Source organism: Frieseomelitta varia, unplaced genomic scaffold (genome assembly GCF_011392965.1).
Source record: "Frieseomelitta varia isolate USP_RPSP 00005682 unplaced genomic scaffold, Fvar_1.2 scaffold_143, whole genome shotgun sequence".
NCBI classification, from domain to species: Eukaryota; Metazoa; Arthropoda; class Insecta; order Hymenoptera; family Apidae; genus Frieseomelitta; species Frieseomelitta varia.
In genome coordinates this window covers 112118-133432 of record NW_025109117.1, presented here as the reverse complement: position 1 = coordinate 133432, position 21315 = coordinate 112118, and the positions used below count along the sequence as shown (strand labels likewise).

General features: G+C 36.5%; 3 protein-coding genes across 8 annotated transcripts in view; all 3 read left to right on the top strand.

The window, feature by feature from the left end:
- Positions 1 to 817: 817 nt before the first annotated feature.
- On the top strand, positions 818 to 11786 carry LOC122532870 (dorsal-ventral patterning tolloid-like protein 1). The gene is made up of 11 exons (XM_043662018.1): positions 818 to 1210; positions 2034 to 2212; positions 3690 to 3920; positions 4242 to 4466; positions 5896 to 6363; positions 6594 to 6716; positions 6851 to 7169; positions 7308 to 7599; positions 8321 to 8534; positions 8991 to 9241; positions 9600 to 11786. Exons 1-11 carry the CDS (start codon positions 939 to 941, stop codon positions 9765 to 9767), a joined length of 2742 nt encoding a protein of 913 aa, XP_043517953.1. The 5' UTR covers positions 818 to 938; the 3' UTR covers positions 9768 to 11786.
- A 2972-nt stretch (positions 11787 to 14758) lies between these two features.
- LOC122532899 (tubulin alpha-1 chain) lies at positions 14759 to 16912 on the top strand. Its single transcript, XM_043662085.1, has 3 exons — positions 14759 to 14909; positions 15435 to 15657; positions 15725 to 16912. The coding sequence occupies exons 1-3, from the start codon at positions 14907 to 14909 to the stop codon at positions 16849 to 16851; spliced, it is 1353 nt and encodes a 450-aa protein (XP_043518020.1). The 5' UTR covers positions 14759 to 14906; the 3' UTR covers positions 16852 to 16912.
- A 270-nt stretch (positions 16913 to 17182) lies between these two features.
- LOC122532874 (nesprin-1-like) overlaps positions 17183 to 21315 on the top strand; it is a 116081-nt gene continuing 111948 nt past the window's right edge. For 2 of the 6 annotated variants that reach the window (XM_043662033.1, XM_043662072.1), the window contains exons 1-6: positions 17183 to 18510; positions 19411 to 19537; positions 19646 to 19775; positions 19866 to 20030; positions 20107 to 20308; positions 20403 to 20527. In XM_043662033.1, coding sequence (XP_043517968.1) covers positions 18507 to 18510; positions 19411 to 19537; positions 19646 to 19775; positions 19866 to 20030; positions 20107 to 20308; positions 20403 to 20527 — 753 coding nt within the window. In that variant the 5' untranslated portion in view covers positions 17183 to 18506. Of the gene's footprint in view, positions 18978 to 19410; positions 19538 to 19645; positions 19776 to 19865; positions 20031 to 20106; positions 20309 to 20402; positions 20528 to 21315 lie in introns of all 6 variants that reach the window. The other 4 variants (XM_043662038.1, XM_043662062.1, XM_043662055.1 and 1 more) reach the window with 4 other exon arrangements.

The window sequence follows — 21315 nt, the reverse complement described above, 5'->3', positions numbered from 1 at the left end:
TTAAAATTACGATTAATTACAGTAGAAATTAACAAGAGGCGAAAATGAAATATTAATGTAAAGTTTTAAAAGTATTGTTACAAAATTTTTATAGAAAATTTTTACAAAAAAAAAGAGCATTTGAATTGTTTAAAAAGGAAAAAAGAATTGAACGAAGGAATACGGAGAAAATTAATATTAATTATTACTGATGGGATATTTTGAGTAAAAATTTATAAGCACGCATTTCACAATTGTGAATAAGCATTATTTATACAGAAACGATTGGAATTATCATTATATAAATTGCTGTTAATTATTATTAATTATTTATATTACATTATTATTATGTGTTATTATTAATTACATATATTACAAGAATATATAATTTTTATATATTATTTTACATTATATTACAACAAAAGCGTCGTCTTCTGTTATTAAATGGATTTTTAATAGTTCGAATTTATAGAGATTTGTAATGACGTCGATACATAATACAATTATTAATTTAAAATTAGATAGTATTGGCTTCGTTTATTTAAAAGTTGCTATTTATATTTTATTTTATTATTTTATTATCATATTTTATTTATATTTTACTTTATTACTTTATTATTATATTATTATATTTATATTTTATTGTCATATTTTATTTATATTTTATTTTATTATTTTATTATTATATTTTATTTATATATCATTTTATTATATTTACATTTATTTTATTATATTAATATTTCTACTAATATTTAAGTGACTAAAGTCATGTACGCACAGCGGCTACCGCGACAGCGTTTTAAAAAAGGATTAAACGAACGGACATATTTATTTGCAGAGGAACAAGAAGAAGGCATCGAGTTCGCAAGATTCCCCTAATCAGACGAGACTTCGACGACACTTCCGACGAGGTACTGTCGTTGCACGATCGGCAGCTACGTTCGATAGAGTTCTACGACATGGAGCATAAACCAAAGTATTTGGCAAACAAACGTGGCACCACAAGACACAGATTTTCGGGGAGGACGCGAAGAGCCGCGACTGCACGCAAGGAACGTGTATGGGATCACGGGGTGATCCCGTACGAGATCGATGGGAATTTTTCCGGCGCTCATAAGGCCCTGTTCAAGCAAGCCATGAGACACTGGGAAAACTTCACTTGCGTCAAGTTCGTCGAGAGGGTACCTCAGGAGCATCCAAATTACATACTCTTCACGGAAAGGCCGTGCGGGTGAGTTTCGCGAATAAAAAGAAGAAGAGAATTTTTAAATACAGCGAAGACTCCCATAGGTGGACAAAAATGTTCGGTTAATCAAATTTTCGGGTAACTTTTCTGATATTAAATTACACGTATCCAAATGGAGATTAAGAAAATTGTTCGATCTACTTCGATATTGAGGAATTCACTTATCTCTCATTTTTTTTTTTTATGCTTCGTATCATCGAGAAACCCTTTTCCAAATTCCTTGAATTACAATACAGGGTTCATTTTCATTATTTTCTTTTTTTCTTACCGCTTCAATCTGCGAAAAATTTTATCACAGAATTAAATCTCTTGGGATGTAATGATACAGTAGAACTCTGCTCAATTAGCTATATTTTTCTGATTAAATATAATTATCTGAAGTATATCCTACATGAAAAATAATAGATAGTTGTCAAAATTAAATTAAATAACAGAGAGAACAAAAATTGTCGAGCTTCTAGTTATACGTACTATAGTTATACGTACAAAAATCTCTTAGTTAGTAAATATACTATTTAGATAAAAGAATTTTTGAATAGTACACAACGTTCGAACATTCTACTTGTTTTTTGAAAAAAAAAACCCTCACTCTTCGTAACATTCAGCAATTCTGATTTCTGAATTCTACTGTTAAAGTAACTTACCTTGGATATTATCGTATATGTGCGTATGATTCGTGTTAAAAGGACATTTCCTTTTATGTGCGGGAGAATGTAATAGAAAAGACAGTTTCCTTCGTAATATACCAGTCCACGACCACCTATTCGCACGGAATTTCTTTCATTTCGCTTTTGAAACAACTTCGCAGATGCTGCTCGTTCGTCGGGAAACGAGGGAACGGTCCGCAGGCAATAAGTATCGGGAAGAACTGCGACAAGTTCGGTATAGTGGTTCACGAATTGGGCCACGTGGTCGGTTTCTGGCACGAGCACACGAGGCCGGATCGCGACCGTCATGTGCAGATCATCCGTGACAATATCATGTCTGGTAAGTGAAATTTCTCCACCAATTCTATCGGCTGTCTTTCTTACTCATCCGAACAAAATATACAGTTCAAATAAAAATAGAAAATAAAAGGAACAATTCTACTTTCATGTAGCCGAACCAAGATCTCCGAGAACGCATAGCGAACACGCAGGATGTTTTCATTTCTACGATCATTAGCCATATCAGTGCAATGCGGCGCGATCGCGTTGTTCGAAATGCATAATGGCCTCGGTTTTCGATTAACAGCATATTGAAGCTTCTTGTCCTAATTACTTACTGTTTTCAATTAAAGGACTATTCTGGTACTTAAACTTAAACGTGCGTAAATAAACGGCAGAGGTTTTTTACCGTTGGTATTTCTCGCGTGGCACCTGTCCACGACGATTTTTTTCAAATGGTCACTAAAAAAACGGTCAGAGGAACGTGAACGTACTTCGAATCGTGTCGAATCAAAGCGCTGGAGCAACGTCGTTTCGCGAACAGTTTGACCGTCGTTACCAGTCACCGATGTTTGGTGAACGTGAGAAGGATCCGGGCAGGAGGAGTGCGTGCCTCGATCTCGATTTCCGTCGCAAGTAGGAAACGGTCGTTTGCCTTCGCCCAATGGACGAAAGTTTGGTATCCGTTACAGATTAATGGGCCAATTTGCCGGGCCAGGTCTCACCAATCACTAGCAATGACAACTAATCGGCGGGGCGGGCCGATTCTAATATTTACACGTGACAAACCGCATCCCGATTAATGGATACTCATAACAGAAATGGTAACGAGCTGTTTAATTAGGGTGGAGGCGTCAGCTGTTTGCGCGACGAAATTTCACCTTGAGGCCGGGACGCCGACAGGGAGCCCACAGGGCCCACACCGAGAGACAAAAGCAAACGCGAAATTGCACGCATGGAAGAGGAACGCGCGCGTGCCGCTGTTGCGGTTTCGCGTTAAGGTTGCTGCCCCGCTTCCCGATGATCAAACACCGATCGAAACGCCGGCTGCGCGATTGAATAATAGTCGAGCCTGTGTCGAAACGCGGAATGTCGTCCCGTGCGGCGACAATCGTTTCGGGGGATGAGGGGGGGGGGGGGTGGACTTCGTACGTGTGTACCGGAAACGTCGACATTGACAATGTCGAACGCCGCTTTGGAAGCAGCTGGATAGCCGATGGATATCGATCGGCTTTGTTTCTTCGATGGCACGTCGAGTTGCCGAACTATAGCTACGCAGAAAGGGTTACCTGACGCGAACACCCGTTGCCGTGAGCGTCGAATGTTTGCCGATCCGAAGTGGTTAATTTGGATGGCGAGGCGAAACGCGTATGTACTCCGAACGTTTGCGTGCTCGCTATGATACGCGATTCGAACAACGGACACGCGAGAACGTACGAATGTTATCAGAGACAGTGGTTCTGTACATATGTACGTACGTACGTTCTGTGATGTTTGAACGTTTTGCGAAACTCTCTCTCTCAAAAATTTCTCTGTAGGTCAGGAGTACAATTTCAACAAACTGACGGAGGAGGAAGTGAACTCTCTCGGCCTGCCGTACGACTACGACTCCATCATGCACTACGCGAAGAACACGTTTTCGAGAGGGACGTACTTGGACACGATCCTGCCGATGGAGGTTCATGGGAAAAAGCGGCCTGAAATTGGCCAGAGGCTCCGGCTCAGCGAGGGCGATATCGCCCAGACGAACCTTCTCTACAGATGCTACAGTAAGTTGCTAAAAATAGCACTAGCCTTTGCAAAAGCATGGTCATTTTCGTCATCGAGCGATTGATAAATAATTATATTATTCGATATGTAGTTCGAATCATTATAATTATCTGTGTAATATATATTTTTCTATCTATGTAGTATAGATTGTTATTACGTATGTGGTTACCTGTAGTATATTTTTTTCTAAGATACCGTAGCTCTTTATTTCATTGATTTATGATTAATTACTAATTTAACTTTTTTTTACTTTGCTTAAAAAGTCTCTGCCGAGACTGACCTTCGTTCAATTTACCGATATTTCAATCGATTTCTCGCAGGATGTGGCAGAACGTTTCAAGAGAATAGCGGAAGTTTTGGATCGCCGATCCATCCGAACAATTCGCCACCGGTGGAGGGAGAACGATGCGAATGGAGGATCACGGCGACTCACGGCGAGCGGATAGTTCTGAACATCACGTCGCTCGACATATTTAAGAGCAATTTTTGTCGCAGCGACTACTTGGAGATTAGGGACGGATACTGGTTCAAAAGCAACGTGTTGGGTAAGTAAAACGGGTGATAACGAACCCGGAAACACGCGAAACACGGGAAATTTATACTTATCCCCGCGGACCCGACTGTATCGTGGTGTATATATCACGAATATTGCATCCACCGCAGCCAAGAAAATTTCTGTTGGCCTTATTCCGATGTTTCCATGGCAAATCCTATTTACGAATGTATCTACAATCCTTTTTTTTTTTTTTTTTTTTGCACGGTGATAATTAACAAGTGGAAAATGACTCTTTTTTTTTTCTTCTTCTTAAAGCAAAGAGGACAATGGTTGGTTTCGTTCGAAGCAATGATTTATCGAAGGATTTAGTTTGCCGATGCCGTGTAGAATTTGCATGATCCTTTATGGTTCTGCTACACGGTCAATATGAATATCGTATTTTACTTGATTGGATTTCGGGTTTTAAGGCGAGTCGAATATGAAACTATTGAACAGAGGAAGGGTACATCGTAGAATTGGGTTTATGGAGTAACCGATGTTCCAATATTATCACACACGATTATTCTCGAGCCAAATGAATTCTAGGAGATAAATGAAGAGCTAATAGTAAATGTTACAACTTAGAGAAATTTATTACCCTGAGTATCTCTTGATTGCTCAACAAATGAGTTTTTGTAATTTTCATGGCCAAGTTTAATTACCACGATATGTGAACAAGCTGAAAATTATAATATAACTAAGTAAATCAGGATTCTGAGAATTTGAATTTAATCACATGCGTATCTAGTACCCACTTAGTGCCACTTAAAAATATATATATGTAGATACTTTTTTTTCGTTCTTATATCTACTTGAAAATCTAAGATAAATTTGAATTTTTGTATTCTAGTTTGTATTCCATGTTAGAAAACATTATTGTGCCAATAAATTATTAAATATCTCACAAATAATAATCTTACGTCTTCGTCTCACGTTCACCTGGATTACCATCGTGTGTGCTTACAAGTTATAGTATGTTTCCCTCTTTTAAAATATTATCAATGTTCATTTTCTATAAAAGTCATATTGAAATCCGTACTGTGACAAGACGATCTCCATGTTCAACATTGACACAACGCGCAATAACTGTAAAATAGACAAACATTTATTTATTTACGAATTTGAATAATTAATTTATTCAATTATCAATAACAATAGTTTAGAATTTATCCTGTAAATCTGTCGCAAATTTCATGAACAATACTCCCACACATGTACTTTTGAGCGGCAACGTGCTTCAATACTCACAAGTATTCGTTCCTCTAGTTTGCCATGGCAATAACGATTTCTTATAATAATAAAACTCTGGACACAACTTTTCACCGCTGTGACTCTTAATCATCGGAGAGTGCAATATCGGAAATAACTCACGTCAGCAATAACGTCGTCGAAACCTCTCGTAATCTACGAAAAATGTAAAGACGAAAATTGAAACGCAGGTCGATACTGCGGAAGCGGGAAGATCCACGAGCCGGTGGTGTCGACCGGAAGTCGAATGCTGGTTACGTACGTGACATCGAGCCATCAAACGGGCCACCATGGATTCACCGCGAGCTACGAGGCCGTTTGCGGCGGCGAGATCGAAGTGGAGGACACTGGCCATTTGGAGTCGCCCAACTACCCGGAGGGCTACCAATCGAGCAAGGAGTGCGTCTGGAAGTTGTCCGTGCCGCAGAACTTCCAAGTGGCGTTGAAGTTCCAGTCGTTCGAGATCGAGAACCACGACAATTGCGTGTACGACTACGTGGAGGTGCGGGACGGTCATAACGCGGACTCGCCGTTGATCGGGGTTTACTGCGGTTACAAGATACCGCCGGACATTAAGTCCACCGGCAACAAACTTCTGGTGAAGTTCGTTAGCGACGGCTCGGTGCAGAAGGCTGGGTTCTCGGCGACGTTCATGAAAGGTACGGTCCCGTTTTCACGTTCGATCGGGCTTCAATGGGGCTGCCGATTGGATTCCCTTCATCCTTTTATCTTATGCTAGTAATCCCGGGTTGAAATATAAATCTCTTCGTAGTGGTAGTGAATGAATTTTGAAGAGGGTCTCGGCGAAGAGTAAATGAGAAAGAATAGCTAGTGAAAAAGAGAAGTTGTCCCTGAGAGTTTTAATCGATCCTTTTGACCGATTCTCTAGAATTCGACGAGTGTGTTTTGATCGAGCACGGCTGCGAACATAATTGCATCAATACTCTGGGTGGATTCGAATGTTCCTGCAAACCTGGCTACGAATTACACTCCGATGGGAAGCACTGCGAAGGTAAATTGTGAAAATTTTTCATCTCTCCTTCGTCTTTTCGTCCGCTCTTCTCTCATTAATTATATTATAACCGCGGTAACTTAGAATTTCGATTTATCCGCATATGTCGATTAACGTGCATTTACATCCGTCAGATGCCTGTGGCGGAGTATTCGAGGATAAAAACGGAACTATCACGAGCCCCTCGTTTCCGGTAACTTACCCGGGGAACAAGGATTGCGTCTGGGAAATTATAGCGCCACCTCAGTACCGTATCACGCTGAATTTCACGCATTTCGATTTAGAAGGGAACAATGCTCGTCAACAGGATTGCGAGTACGATTCTGTGGAAGTGAGCAGCAAGCTTGGAGACGATCTTTTGAGAAAACATGGGATTTTCTGCGGCTCGAGGCTACCATCGCTAATTATCTCAGAGGGGAACTCCTTAAGAGTGACTTTCACGTCTGACAATAGGTAAATTAATAAATTTAATAAATTAATAAACCACGTTGCGAGCTGACATACAAACTCATAGATGCCTAATTTTTTTTTTTTTTTTTTTTTTTCTTTTTAAATGTATCTTCTTCTGATCTTTACTTTGTGCGATTACAGCATTCAGAAAACCGGTTTCGCCGCTGTTTTCTTCACGGACATGGACGAATGCTCAAACAACAACGGCGGCTGCCAACACGAGTGCAGGAACACAATAGGCTCTTATCAATGTTCGTGTCATAACGGTTTCACACTTCACGAAAATGGACACGACTGCAAAGAAGGCGGTTGCAAGTACGAAATCGTCGCACCAATGGGTACTATAACATCGCCCAACTATCCAGACTATTATCCCGGTCTCAAGGATTGCGTCTGGCACTTTGTTACCAAGCCAGGACATCGTATTAAATTAGTTAGTACCTAGAAGAAGTTTATTATCATGCCGTTAATCTTAGTACGTAATTAGTTGGTACCTAAGAAGTTTATTATCATTCCGTGATTATTAATTGTTCTGCGAGGTCTTGTTCTTGAAATTGTAAGCTGTTCAGTTGCACCTCTTATGTCTTATAATATTGAATCACACGTAAATTTTCGGTAAGGAAGAAAATACAAACTGATATTATGAATTTTGAATTTAAATTTTAGACGATTGTAAAAGATTACTAGTTAATTAGCTATTTAGTTCCAATTTAAAATCTGACGACCAATTATTGCTATGAATAATTCATTTAATTCATGTAATATTGATGAAATATGATAGTAAAGCAATAAATCTACAAATGAAATTTTGCAAAATGTAGATATTTGAATATGTAACTTTTAAATTCTTTAAATTGAAGATTAATAAGTACAGATTATGTATAACGTTTAAATATTGTACATTTGTACAACGAGATGTAATAACTATAATTATTACAAAGATTGTAAGATAAGGGGAAAATTGTGAGACAAAATTATACAACGCACGGAGCAAATGAATGATCTTTGAATGATTTGAAATTATTTTAAATGAAAATATCGAAATCTATAATATATTTTCAAACTGAAATGTTCGGAACTTGAAACTATCAATGGCAGATATTCGATTTAGATATAGGAATTTATAAATTTGATGTAATTTCGAAATCTTGTAGATTTTCAAAGTTTTCGAGATGGAATCCCATCAAGAATGCAACTACGATCATATCGCCATTTATGATGGCGATTCACCGGATAGTCACGTTCTGGGCAAATTTTGCGGTACCAAAGAGCCACATCCAATCTTGGCAACTGGAAATCAGATGTACATGGTGTTTAAGAGCGACGCTTCCGTCCAGAGGAAAGGTTTCCTTGCAACCCACAGTACTGGTAAGAGAGCCATCAATTTTAAAACTTCGTTATATAAGGGCGTGATTTATTTCCATGAGATTTCTACTATATATACTTTAAATGTTGCGTTCAATGCACGAACCCTTTCGTGTTCCGTGCGATTTTTTCGCAAAATCTCGTTCACTCATCAGAATCGCATGAGTAATATCACAGTTAAAAGATAAGTATAACCCGATACATTCCCATTGAAGAACAATGAAAATCTAAAAAATTATGTTAAACATTTTAAAAAAAAGACTTGACAGTTAATGAATTAAATTCACTAAGTTAAAGTTAGTATCAGGCTGCTCGATGCTTTCTGAAACGCGGTAGTGTTTCATTTTACGCCCGCAATAAATTCTGGGAATGTCCATTTAATGGAATTAATCTCATGAAATTATCGAAAGTAATTTCGAGCGTTAGGTACAATTTCGTTCACTTAATTTCGTTCTACAGCTTGCGGCGGCCACTTGATTGCCACGACCGAGGTGAAGCATTTGTACTCGCACGCGAAGTACGGCACCCACAATTACGATCACAGGACCGATTGCGATTGGGCGATCGAGGCACCGCCCGGCAAAAATGTACATCTCACGTTTGTCACGTTCCAATTGGAGTCAGAAAGCGACTGTAATTACGATTTCGTTGAAATCTACTCCGGTTTGGACACGTCCGGCCTTCTCTATGGACGATATTGTGGAAATAGCGTAAGTTTAGCTTCATTGTGTGAAAGTCTCAATATTCTCGAGACTATCACATTCACATTTAACTAGGGCAAGCTACATCTTTAACACTGTTAGAGATAGAAAAAAGATGTAAAGCAAAAGTGAGTTATATTTTCATATATGAACCTCTTGAGTTACTAACTAATTTATACGATATAAGTCCATCATCTGTAGTAACAATATTCGTATAATGGAAATTCACATTCAAATTCATAAAATTTTGTTTCAATAAATAGTGTTCACATATGGAGATCTATGCTACTTTTATACATTGATTTTAGAACGCGATCTACCATCTGTATCAGTGTCCAATTTTACTATAAAATTCATTATGTTTCAGAACACCACCGAGTTCATATCGATAAACGAGGCGCTGCTAGTAAGATTCAGAACGGACGACACGATATCGAACAAAGGTTTCATGGCGCTGTTCGTCGCGGTTGACCAGGACAACGGAGAAAATTACGGAGGTTCGGAGGACGAGGACGCGGACGAGGAGAATCTCTGATCCGTAACAGGCCTCGCCAATCGATTGGGCTACGGATTCCACATCGGTTCACTCTTGCAGAATAACGATCAAGGTGAAGACGAGTAAACGTTTCAAGCGTTTCGGTGGAGTACCCGTGGCCCTTGGCAGTCGTGAATCTTGCTCGATCGTCGAGGCCGTGAATCTTGTTCTGGTCATGAATTACGCGTTCAAACGAGGCGACTATTATCGAACGATAATGATCGATCTCTGGACTTGAAGATTTGTATTTGACGATTAACGGGGGAACGAAGCAACCGTTGCCCAGAGTTAATCCCGAGGAGTGTCTCTGCATCAAGGATAATTTATTCCGTCAGCGATGGCGTTAGTTAACGGCTTAACCATTTGGATTAGCGATGTACGACCCTGAAATTCGGCCTAGAATCAAGGCCAATCGTGCCATTGTATGTTTAGGTAGAGCGCATTATACTGTTAACTACTATGAATTCAACATCCAGTGAGAAACAGCAGGTTCAAGAAGGAAGGCGAAACAGCACACCATCCGGTGTTGCCGATGTGATTTTCTAATATTTAATCGAACAGTATCTTCATCGGTGTACGGAATTATTCTAAGTAATCGATATCAATACAATGAGAAGGCATAAAAGAAAAAAAAAGAAAAGAAAGAAAGAATCGACGAGAGGAACAAACATGATCCTGAATTTTGATCGAAGTTGTTCTCTCAAACACTGCCCTGTACCAAATGAATCAATCATTTCTCGAGTTTTCTCTCGACTATGTATAATTCTTTCGAATTCTCTTCTTTTCATTTCCTTTGTTTCCTTTTCCTCTTTTTTTTTTTTTTAAATGAAAATGATACTTTTCGAAACGTTTTCTTAAAATATACGCGGATAAACGATTGTAACGTCGCCGTGCAAGAATATCGAAAGAAAATGATCGTGTTTCGAGTCGAACGAAAACGAGAAAAATATGAAAAGAAATTTTTCGTTCGAACCTGTTCGATGGAAAACCTTCCAGACAAGTCGTGCAAATATTTGAAATAATCTAGATATAAATTTAGATATAGCGCTGATCGATCCTGAAGAATCAGCGATAGAGAGATGTCGTGGCGAACCTCGAGCGAAACTGATCAAGCGCTTTCGCGAGGATCTCGCCCAGCGTTTATTGTACATAGATAAAGTTTAGATGTAGACGTCGTGCCGTTTTATATCGTAGTCATAGGATCGATGACGAAAAAAATGAAATGTCTCGCTATCGTGTGAATTGGTGGATTTCTCAGACGTTTCTCAGACTCTGTACTTTCGCCTGCGTTTCGCAATGAGATATTCACAAATAACTGCAATAACAGACGCAGTAATTTGTTGCGGAATAATATGGTTTCAACGATGCCAATCGACGCATTGATAGACATATGTTAAATTAATGAACTAGACAATAGTATCTGATTAAAATATGTCACTGGTAATTTATTCAGAAAGTACAGCATAGAGCAACTAGAGAAATCTTTAATAATTATATCGTAGATATTGATACATGGTGGAGTTGCGACTCGAGTATTGGACACTTTATATTAAAACTGCAGTTTAAACGGTGAGAAAACGTATTAAATTTAAGATCAGGGACGTATCCTATCGAATTCATCGAAGTACTCGTGTTTCTAACAATACGAAACATTGTCCTTTGTACACTGTTGTACGTGTTTAAGGAAAATGATACCGAGCAAAAGATTATTCTCTAATGGCCAAAAGGTTCGATCGTTGTTCGAGTATGCTTAAATTTCCAAATTTTTGGCAATTTTTCTACGTGATTCACTGCCCGATTTTCACGATGGTGCACAGAGATATAAAAGAAAGAAAACACGATATATTCTTACTTTGATATTATTTTTAATTACATTGCACAATGAATACGGCCTATATCAATTGGAAGAATACCTTTGTACGTAAATACAACTAAAAAGATATGTGACTAACTTGGAATTTCTTTTGCAAGTGTACATGTACGAGCGAGTACGCGCATAATGATCCTTCAGGAAGAAAAGGAAAAACAAATGAAAAATTCATACGCCTAAAGACACACGTATAGATAATAATACCTTTATCTATTATCTGACGATAAGAGCAATATTAAACGCCGCGTCAAGTTCCTTTTTGTAAATTATATGTGATTTATTTGTTCTCAGAAATACACGTTATAGGCACTCTATATATTACTAAGCAAGTATATACATCTAATACAAGCGTTTCTTCTATATTAAAAAACAGTCCACTACCTGAATAGATTTCCTTTATCCATGTACCACATTTAACTGATAATGACACTGCAGTCACATTCAATATGAATGATGAATCAGATAATGAAGGAAGGTAAATACTATTGACTATCAAATATTATTTGATCCTACATATATGATCTTGAATAATAATCATTTATAATGGAATTTATTTCAGCAAAGTAACCTAACGAAGTGATATTTAGAATTGTAACTGAATAGTTTAATAATCAATGATTAACTGTTACTAAATGTCATAAGTTTACGATCAGTCATTGATAAATATAGCAACACTGGTCATTAATGAAGAATATTAAATATCTTCAGGTAAGTGTTCTACAATGTTCTTTGATAATTCTATGTTCGAAATACAAACTATTTTTGTTAATCGACCGCTTCTTTTTAATATTTTATACGAAGAAAATATAAAATTTGAAAATGTCTTGAAAAATTTTCAATCAGAAAGTTATTCACGTGAATAGAAATAAAGTATAAGCTAAAAAACCTTGGATCACTGGCTAACTATATTTGGAGAACAAGATCGCTACAAATGCAAGGACAATAAGCGCGTGGTCGATCTGTTACATTACATCATCGTGGAGTTGTACCGGTATTGATTATGTTAATATCGAAGATCAGTTTTCATATGTAAGAATAACGTACAAATAACAAAACAGAGATTCATCTTATATAAAATATTCAATAAAATCGAGTAAAAATTTGTTAAGAAATAATAATCTTTCAGACATTTTAACTACAAATAATTTCAATGAACATGACACAAGTTACATGTTGTTACTTAAAACTTGTATAACGGTTCGAAAAATCGTTATTATACTTTCAAGAACAACGACAAAATAATTCTGGAGTTCTCTGAAGGAGCAACGCGATTATTGTTTTACGTGCACATCATACAAATAAGTTATTTCCAGATGCAATATTATATGCCCCACTCCGAAACTTCTCCAGCGAAGATCGTTGCGATTTACCGCTTTCTTTACGCGAGATCCAGCCGTCTGTGACCAATTTTAGAAAAAGTGAACGGTCGAGTGGCACAAGCGCGCTCTCATGGCAACTCTCATCCTTCCTTGCCATCTCTGCATATGAAAGAACATCTACCTATATATACCAATTCAACAGATCGAAACAATCAATATGTTAGTATATTACTATCTTATCTTGAGAATTTTTGGTAATACATTTTGGTATTTTAATTTTTAGAAAATTATCGATTCATTCTCAGAAATGGTATCCCACTAAACAGGATATGGCCACTTACGTAACTGCACGGGTAATCAATATTTCTTTTTGTTTCTTAGTTTATACAATGAATTAAAATGTAAGTTTACAATTAGAAGATTAGTTACCTATCTATTTTTTAAATGGTTAAACGATTGATAAAATTTTTGTTTTTGTTAAACAGATGCTACAAATATTTTTAAGTAAGCAATATTTTCATTTGGCTAGTTTCGTTATTTTCAAAGATTTGTACATAGAGTTAATTTCCGAATAGAAATTGTGCGACGCAATGTCTATTCTTAACCAATGGGCAAGTTCAACGCCCATATCCAACCGCCGTAGTTTTGCAACTAAGAATAAATGTCGCGTCTTTTTACATTGCTTTGCGGAATATCCTTCATCACGTGACAATGCAAATTTAAAAATAACAAAATATATAACAAATTTTAAAAAATTATTTGTGACATCGGATACTTCTTTAACAGAGCAATATCGAAAAAAAAAATTGCAATATTGTGTTGCGAGAGTAATACTTTACAACAACTTTCTCTCGTGCATCTCTCCACATGTGTAACGTGAAATTCTGATGACAATCTCTCCGTGACACACTATGATCGAGAAAATCGATTCATAACTGTGTTAATATTCGCAACGTTATACTTGCTCTTCGACCAATTTTCATAGAAAGTAGTTTTCGATAAAATTGCTAGTTATAACTGCAATCATGCAGTGAAGCATTAATTATATCGTTTGCAAGATTTAATCTTTTAATTCTACAATAACAACTTTATGTAAAAAATGTTCTATTTTAATACATGGTAATTGGTATTAGAATTACCTTCGTTACAGTCTGACGTGTTTTAACTTGTTCTCCTATTTATTACACTTGATGAGGACAACACTATACGAACGTGTAGCATAATGAGACCAAAACTATACATTATACATATATGTATATAATCGTATATATATGTGTGTATATGTGATGTGTATAACGAATAAAAAGGACGTGTTTCCTAATAATTGTATCCAAATAATTGCAATATTTTCTATCATAATTAGTTATAACACGAGACTGTCATTTTTAAAAATAAGTTTAATATATGTATGATCTAGTAATATTTTAACAAACTTAATAAAGTTTGCTAAAACGTTCAAAAAATAATCGTTAAGATGGTTGAGCTGTATTCTACGATGTATTCGTTTCATACTTGAGTAAATTGGTTCTTTCCAGTATTATAAATATTTTCTTGAGAATCAATCGCTATCGAGTCAATGAACAGGTCATTATGTACCAATTTCCTTGCTGTGCCCCGTTGAAATTTGTAAAATCAATAAAATAAATGTCGCATGACAGGGGACTGGGTACTATATCTTGGAACTAGAAAACATGCGTAAAGGCGTTGTGGCGTTCTGCGGTCTTCCATTGACCAATCAGAAACGTGGATGATGTCACTAGCGACCAATGACCGTGCGCCAAAAGAGTCGATAGTCAAGGGTATAAGATCCCGTCGTAAGCGTCCCTCGCGCATTAATCGTTTGGTGTTCGAACGTGTTGTGTGTGGTTGATAGCAGAAGCTCCATTACTTGCTCTAATTATCGACTACCCACTTTCTACAAGAACGTAAAACGAATCCCTAGACTTCAAAATGGTAAGTACACATTTGTCTAAGACATTTTGCTTATTAGAGACATATGAGAAATATCGATTACGTCGATGGCGATATACGTGGAAGACGACTTGGTTGCGACGCTTGCACCGGCCGGCTCCGCCCTTTCCGTTATGACTCATATTTAGCATCTAGATATCGTTAAAATATCGAAATATTTATTCTCCAAATACAATAACTGTGCCAGCATGAAGCATAATTTGCAAAATTGGTCATGGAATGTAGATATAAAAAAAGTGAAAATTGTGAATTTCGTTGTTTCGCGTCTATCGAATAGGAGAGAAGTACGCGTCGTTTGAAGTGACGCGATCGATAGTTCGTAAATGATGTCTGCCAAATATTATTTATAGAGGAAATATTTTAAATGTTATTGAACTTAAGTATTATACGTTCTATGGTCTGATAAAAAATATTTTTAATAAATCGTACGAAAAAAGACTTTTAAAGATATATTAATATTATTTGATAAATCAAGCTTACAATTTAAATTGATTTGAATTTTTTCAGCGTGAATGTATCTCAATCCACGTTGGCCAGGCTGGAGTCCAAATTGGTAATGCCTGCTGGGAATTATATTGTCTGGAACATGGTATTCAGCCTGATGGTCAGATGCCATCAGACAAGACCATTGGAGGAGGTGATGACAGTTTCAATACTTTCTTCAGTGAAACCGGTGCAGGAAAACATGTTCCCAGAGCAGTTTTCATTGACTTAGAGCCTACAGTAGTTGGTATGTAATTATTATTTATACATATTTTGAGAATTAAGTGACATTCTTTGTAATGTTTTTATTGCAGACGAGGTTCGTACAGGCACTTATCGTCAGCTCTTCCATCCAGAACAATTGATCACAGGCAAAGAAGATGCAGCAAACAATTATGCTCGTGGTCACTACACAATTGGCAAAGAAATTGTTGACCTTGTTCTAGACCGTATTCGTAAACTCGCAGATCAATGTACTGGACTCCAAGGTTTTCTCATTTTCCATTCTTTCGGAGGTGGCACTGGCTCTGGTTTCACATCTTTGTTGATGGAACGTCTGTCCGTGGATTATGGAAAGAAGTCAAAGCTGGAATTTGCTATTTACCCAGCCCCGCAAGTTTCCACTGCTGTAGTCGAGCCCTATAATTCAATTCTCACCACCCATACCACTTTAGAACATTCCGATTGTGCATTTATGGTCGACAATGAGGCTATTTACGATATCTGTCGCCGAAATTTGGACATCGAAAGACCAACATATACAAATCTCAACCGATTAATTGGTCAAATTGTATCTTCGATCACTGCCTCGCTTCGTTTCGATGGCGCTCTTAACGTTGATCTGACGGAATTCCAGACTAACTTAGTACCTTATCCAAGAATTCATTTCCCACTGGTCACTTACGCCCCGGTTATCTCTGCTGAGAAGGCGTATCACGAACAGCTTTCCGTAGCTGAAATCACAAATGCTTGCTTCGAGCCGGCTAATCAGATGGTTAAATGCGATCCACGACACGGAAAGTATATGGCGTGCTGCATGCTGTACAGAGGAGATGTTGTACCTAAAGACGTTAATGCAGCTATTGCAACTATCAAGACGAAACGTACTATTCAGTTTGTCGATTGGTGTCCAACTGGATTCAAAGTCGGCATTAATTATCAGCCACCTACCGTTGTACCAGGTGGAGATCTTGCTAAAGTACAACGAGCTGTCTGCATGTTGTCCAATACTACTGCTATCGCAGAAGCTTGGGCTCGTCTTGACCATAAATTCGACTTAATGTACGCCAAGAGAGCATTTGTACACTGGTATGTCGGCGAGGGTATGGAAGAAGGCGAGTTTTCTGAAGCGCGTGAAGATCTTGCCGCTTTGGAGAAGGACTACGAGGAGGTTGGTATGGATTCTGCAGAGGGTGAGGGAGAGGGAGCCGAAGAATATTAAACTGATCTTCGTCGAGATTTTTCAATGACGTACAATTCGAAATAAACGAATTGATTTGCAATTGTTTCATGCATTTACCCGCCCTTTTTACATTTTCCTGAGTTTAATTATTTTCATGAACTCAATTGGAATTGAGTAGTTTGTTACACAAAGTTAAATTGAAAAATAGATCGAGCATCTATTTAAAAAATTTTTAAAAATTAGTCTTATTAAGTTGTTTAAAGTTCCAATTAGTTTTAATATTTAGTAATAAAAAGTACTTGATATTTATGTATTCAATGTTCTACCGCTTCAGACATGTTTAAATATTAGAGGTATTAAAGAACTGTAAAAGTTGCAAAGTATGTTGTTATAAATTTATATGTTTGTATAGAAAGATTACGGTTATGCCAAGAAAAGATATGTTGAAATATAAGAACACGGAAATTTGTGGTTTACATGCATCGTCAGCGTGTGTTGATGAATAAATATACAAGGATTCTGTTTAACGTTTCATTTATTTCATGCATAATTTGTGACGTTACATAATGTATGAAAAAATGATGAAATCATTTGCAATGAAAAGAAGCTGAGTTAAACAATATGGAAATTTCACAAACGAAAGAAGTAAGAAAATGAATGTTATAAAAATATTGCTTTCGCAATGTGTTTTATTTTATTTCATGTTGTTCAACTGTTGTAGGTTAACGACATATTGTTTTGCATTTTTTATTTTTTCTACACTTTGTTTATACAAAAAAATCTTTATTCGAATAATTTAAACGTGTCGTTTGTCATAGTTCAACACAAACTCGATGAAAATATGTAGGCATTAAAAATACATGCACACGTGACACGTACGCAATGCATGGTATTCTGTCTAATAATTTATCGTGTCTATTTCAACTTTCTTGTTGCGAATACGAGAATATCTCTCCTAATTCTATCCCATTTTAGTTTCTTACGCATCAGTTCATCTCGCTTTATTCCGGCAACAAGAATAGATATCTTACTAAGAATCCGCCATGAGTCGAGCTCTTTACACTTATCTCGAACACGCATGCGCAGTACGACAGTGCACGTTGGTGCATGTCGGTGTGCAGAGTGGTGTGTAAGGCGGTATTTTGTTAAAAAAAAACTGGCGGTCTCGTTGGGTTAAAAATTTTGCAAATGTTATCGACAAGTAATTAACAGTGCGCCCAAATGGATCGCCTGTCTATTCATCGTTGCGACGAGTAATATGAGTGAGTGAGCATGAATGCAACATTACTAAAAGTTTTCAGTAACGTTTCCCTTGGGAAAGAATGTAAAAACCATGGCTGGAAATATCGATACGATATTACGATCGATGCATCGAAACTGAGCTGACGGTATGATAAAATAACACAGTAAATAAGATTAAATAAACATTATGTGAAATTCATTTGATCGATGCTTCTAGTCAGGTGTATCGATATCTTCTTTACATTGCTATATTGTTTGCATACTTACTTGCAAGGCAAGAAGCTGTGCCTTGAATGTATGCAGTGGAGTGCAGCCCCTCCAACTCGAGTTCTCGTTGCAACGTTCTCCGGTTTCTTCAATCACATTTTTTTCCTTACGGTGCTAAATAATACGTTTAAACAGAAACCATTTCAAAGAATGCTAACTTTATTTCATAACTGCTTACGATAAGAATGAGTGAGTATTCTCGTGGAGTATATGGACGGTTTGAACGACTGTGTACTTTCGTGTGCTTATCTCTCTTGTAAAACTTAAACCGGAGCGTAATGAAACTCTTGTATTTCTGATAAAATATATTACACACTTGGACGGTCTACCTGTATGAATTGTATATGTATACAGTGTGTATACATTAACACCTTCAAATGTGTACCTGCACGTGTATTTAACTAATGTGTTCGAGATAATTCAGGTAGAAAGATTACACACATACGTCATGTTGCGTCTAACGCATTGAGAACGAATTTTTTTTGTAATTCAAGAATTCAATGAATAGTATAAAAAATTCGGTGACGCAGATATTTTTTTATATTTTCGTGTATGTGAAATGTAATATCTTGTAAGTACGTAGTAGATAAATTATGTGAAAGATACCTGACAGTTTTGAAATAGAGAATAGTATCTTTGTGAATAGCAGTCTGGAGGTTATATTCTTAACTTTCTTGTTTCTTTGTAAATTTAGTCACAAATGGGCACAGCTATTTTCATACTCACAAATAAAGAAGGATATGTAAAGATAGTTTATATATTACATTCATTAAACTTTCCCCAGTATTATCACGATTCAGAATAATGTAAAATGGGCATGTAAATGCAATTAATTTTTATTAACATCTGAAATATATTTAATATTCTTGATTTTGGCTTGTTTTTATGTTATATTTAAAGTATACATTGTAAATATTTATCTTAATACTATCCTGTTTTGTATACTCTTATGTCTTTAAGGTTAAAGAATTATCATTTTATTTAATGAAGTGTAATTAGGATTTTATGCTTAATAGTTATTATGTATTAATTCCTGTGGTTTATGCATATTAAATATTAATAAATGCCGTTTTTATTTTAAAATTATAGACCACTGCCACACCATGAAGATGAGTTTTTCTTTATCTTCGCTTCAACCACTAGGCCATGGTTTAGAAAAGCATGGCCAGGTGGGGATAGCGATTGAAAGGCCATACAACAGTCTCACAAAAAAGAGGTTTGTACAATCTTTTATATTTTCTGTTATTAATGTCTCCTTTTGATTTACGTTATTTGTAATATATTCTGTTAATATTCTGTTAATATATTACTGTTTATATTGTAGGAAAGATCCAAAGCAATTTCACAATCAACGTTTATGGACAAATCGTGAGGATTGCAAAGATGAGTTTTGGGCAGCAATACGATCTAACTATGACTATATTATGGACACTAATTTGATAGATAGTTGTAGAGTATGTGTTTGATATAGTTACATTTATAATGTAATAAGATAAAGTATATATGATGTATATTATATTTATGTTTCAATATCTCATTAATAGGAAGCTAATGGTGAATTAACATGGGATGAGACTGATGTATCTACACAATCATGGAGTTTCAAAGAAGTTAGTAGTCAATTTTCAGAATTATATTCGTGGCTGAGGGTTCTTCAAGAATTGGTTTACTGCAAAGAAGAAAATTTATTGGATAAAAGTCTGCGTGCGGTATGTAAAAACAGCACTATATTTTTTATGGGAGATTTTTATGAGAGATTAATTAATTTTAAAATATAAATTTAAGGCTCACATGGAGGAGCTGCGACGTAGGGCATATAGAAGAAAGTTGTTTAATGAACAGGCTGGAAAATTAGTGTCACGTGCCCCTGCTTTGAAAGATGAAGTAGCGTGGCGTGTTGATCATTTAAATGCAAAATGGGAATTAGTTGAACAAATTATGGCACCTGTTGAGCGGCCTGTATCTAATCGGCAGGATATATCAGCAGGTAATGTTCTTGTTAAAATAAAAACTTCCTAATTTTATGTGGAAATCCAAAAATTGTAAGTCTATAATTTTTTTAATGAAAATTTACATTATAGATTTTGAACATGAAGTAAAATGTTTGAGGAAATGGCTCCGTGAAATGGAATCCCGCCTTCAACCTTTGAGCTTTCATGTAGATTGGACGTTAGCAGAGCTCGAGGAAAAAGCAGTAGAGCATATGGTGAGTAACATAAAAATAGCAATTATTTAATAGTAACTATATATTATAATTATTAAATATAAAACAGTTATATAGCATCGAGTAATATATTATATATAATATACATAAATATTCATTAAAAACTTTGATAAAAAAAATTTTGTGTCGAAGCAAATAAAAGTAGAATTTAGTATCCCTTAAATTAGAGTTATCGTATATCGAGCCAAGTATAGCGCGAACTGCGCGTTGTATTGCACGAGTCATTAACACGCTAAATCAATATTACGAATATGTCGTTTCCGTTTATAAGCCGGATATAACTCTTTATTGTTAACGGAAACAGTCGACAACGCACACTTAAGCAGGCATGTAGGATAAATGTTGGTAATAGTAAGTAATTACGCTCAGTATGCTTGAAATACACATACCGGACGCAGATTTATCAAAAGCAATTCAAGAAAGCGAACGAAGCTTATTTTTGAAGCAATCACAACGATTAATTAATTGATAATTAATACCTGGAATTTTCGTTGCGATTTCTTGTCAATAATTTTGCCATCTCGACCAGAGATAATGGAGTAAGTTTTACTTTTGTCGCGACGGAACGATAGTCGACTCACGTTCAGTTTCAGCACGATTCTCTGTCGAGTCTGTGCTGTATGATCAGGTGGGCGTCGGGAACCCGACTCGTGTTAGTTCCGTATCTTTCTACCGTGTTTTCTATCTTCTTCTTTCGCTGCTTCCCCTCCTCCCCCCTCTCCCCCCTTAATTGCATCCCAACACAAAACATGATATGTACTGGACCTCGT

Bases quoted from the DNA above. Each gene is read 5' to 3' on its own strand.
- LOC122532870 (XM_043662018.1), top strand. From the start codon at position 939: ATGGAGCATAAACCAAAGTATTTGGCAAACAAACGTGGCACCACAAGA. The intron at 7,170-7,307 runs GTAAATTAATAA...GTGCGATTACAG, and splicing joins ACTTTCACGTCTGACAATAG to CATTCAGAAAACCGGTTTCG. The intron at 9,242-9,599 runs GTAAGTTTAGCT...ATTATGTTTCAG, and splicing joins GACGATATTGTGGAAATAGC to AACACCACCGAGTTCATATC.
- LOC122532899 (XM_043662085.1), top strand. The intron at 15,658-15,724 runs GTATGTAATTAT...TTTTTATTGCAG, and splicing joins CTTAGAGCCTACAGTAGTTG to ACGAGGTTCGTACAGGCACT.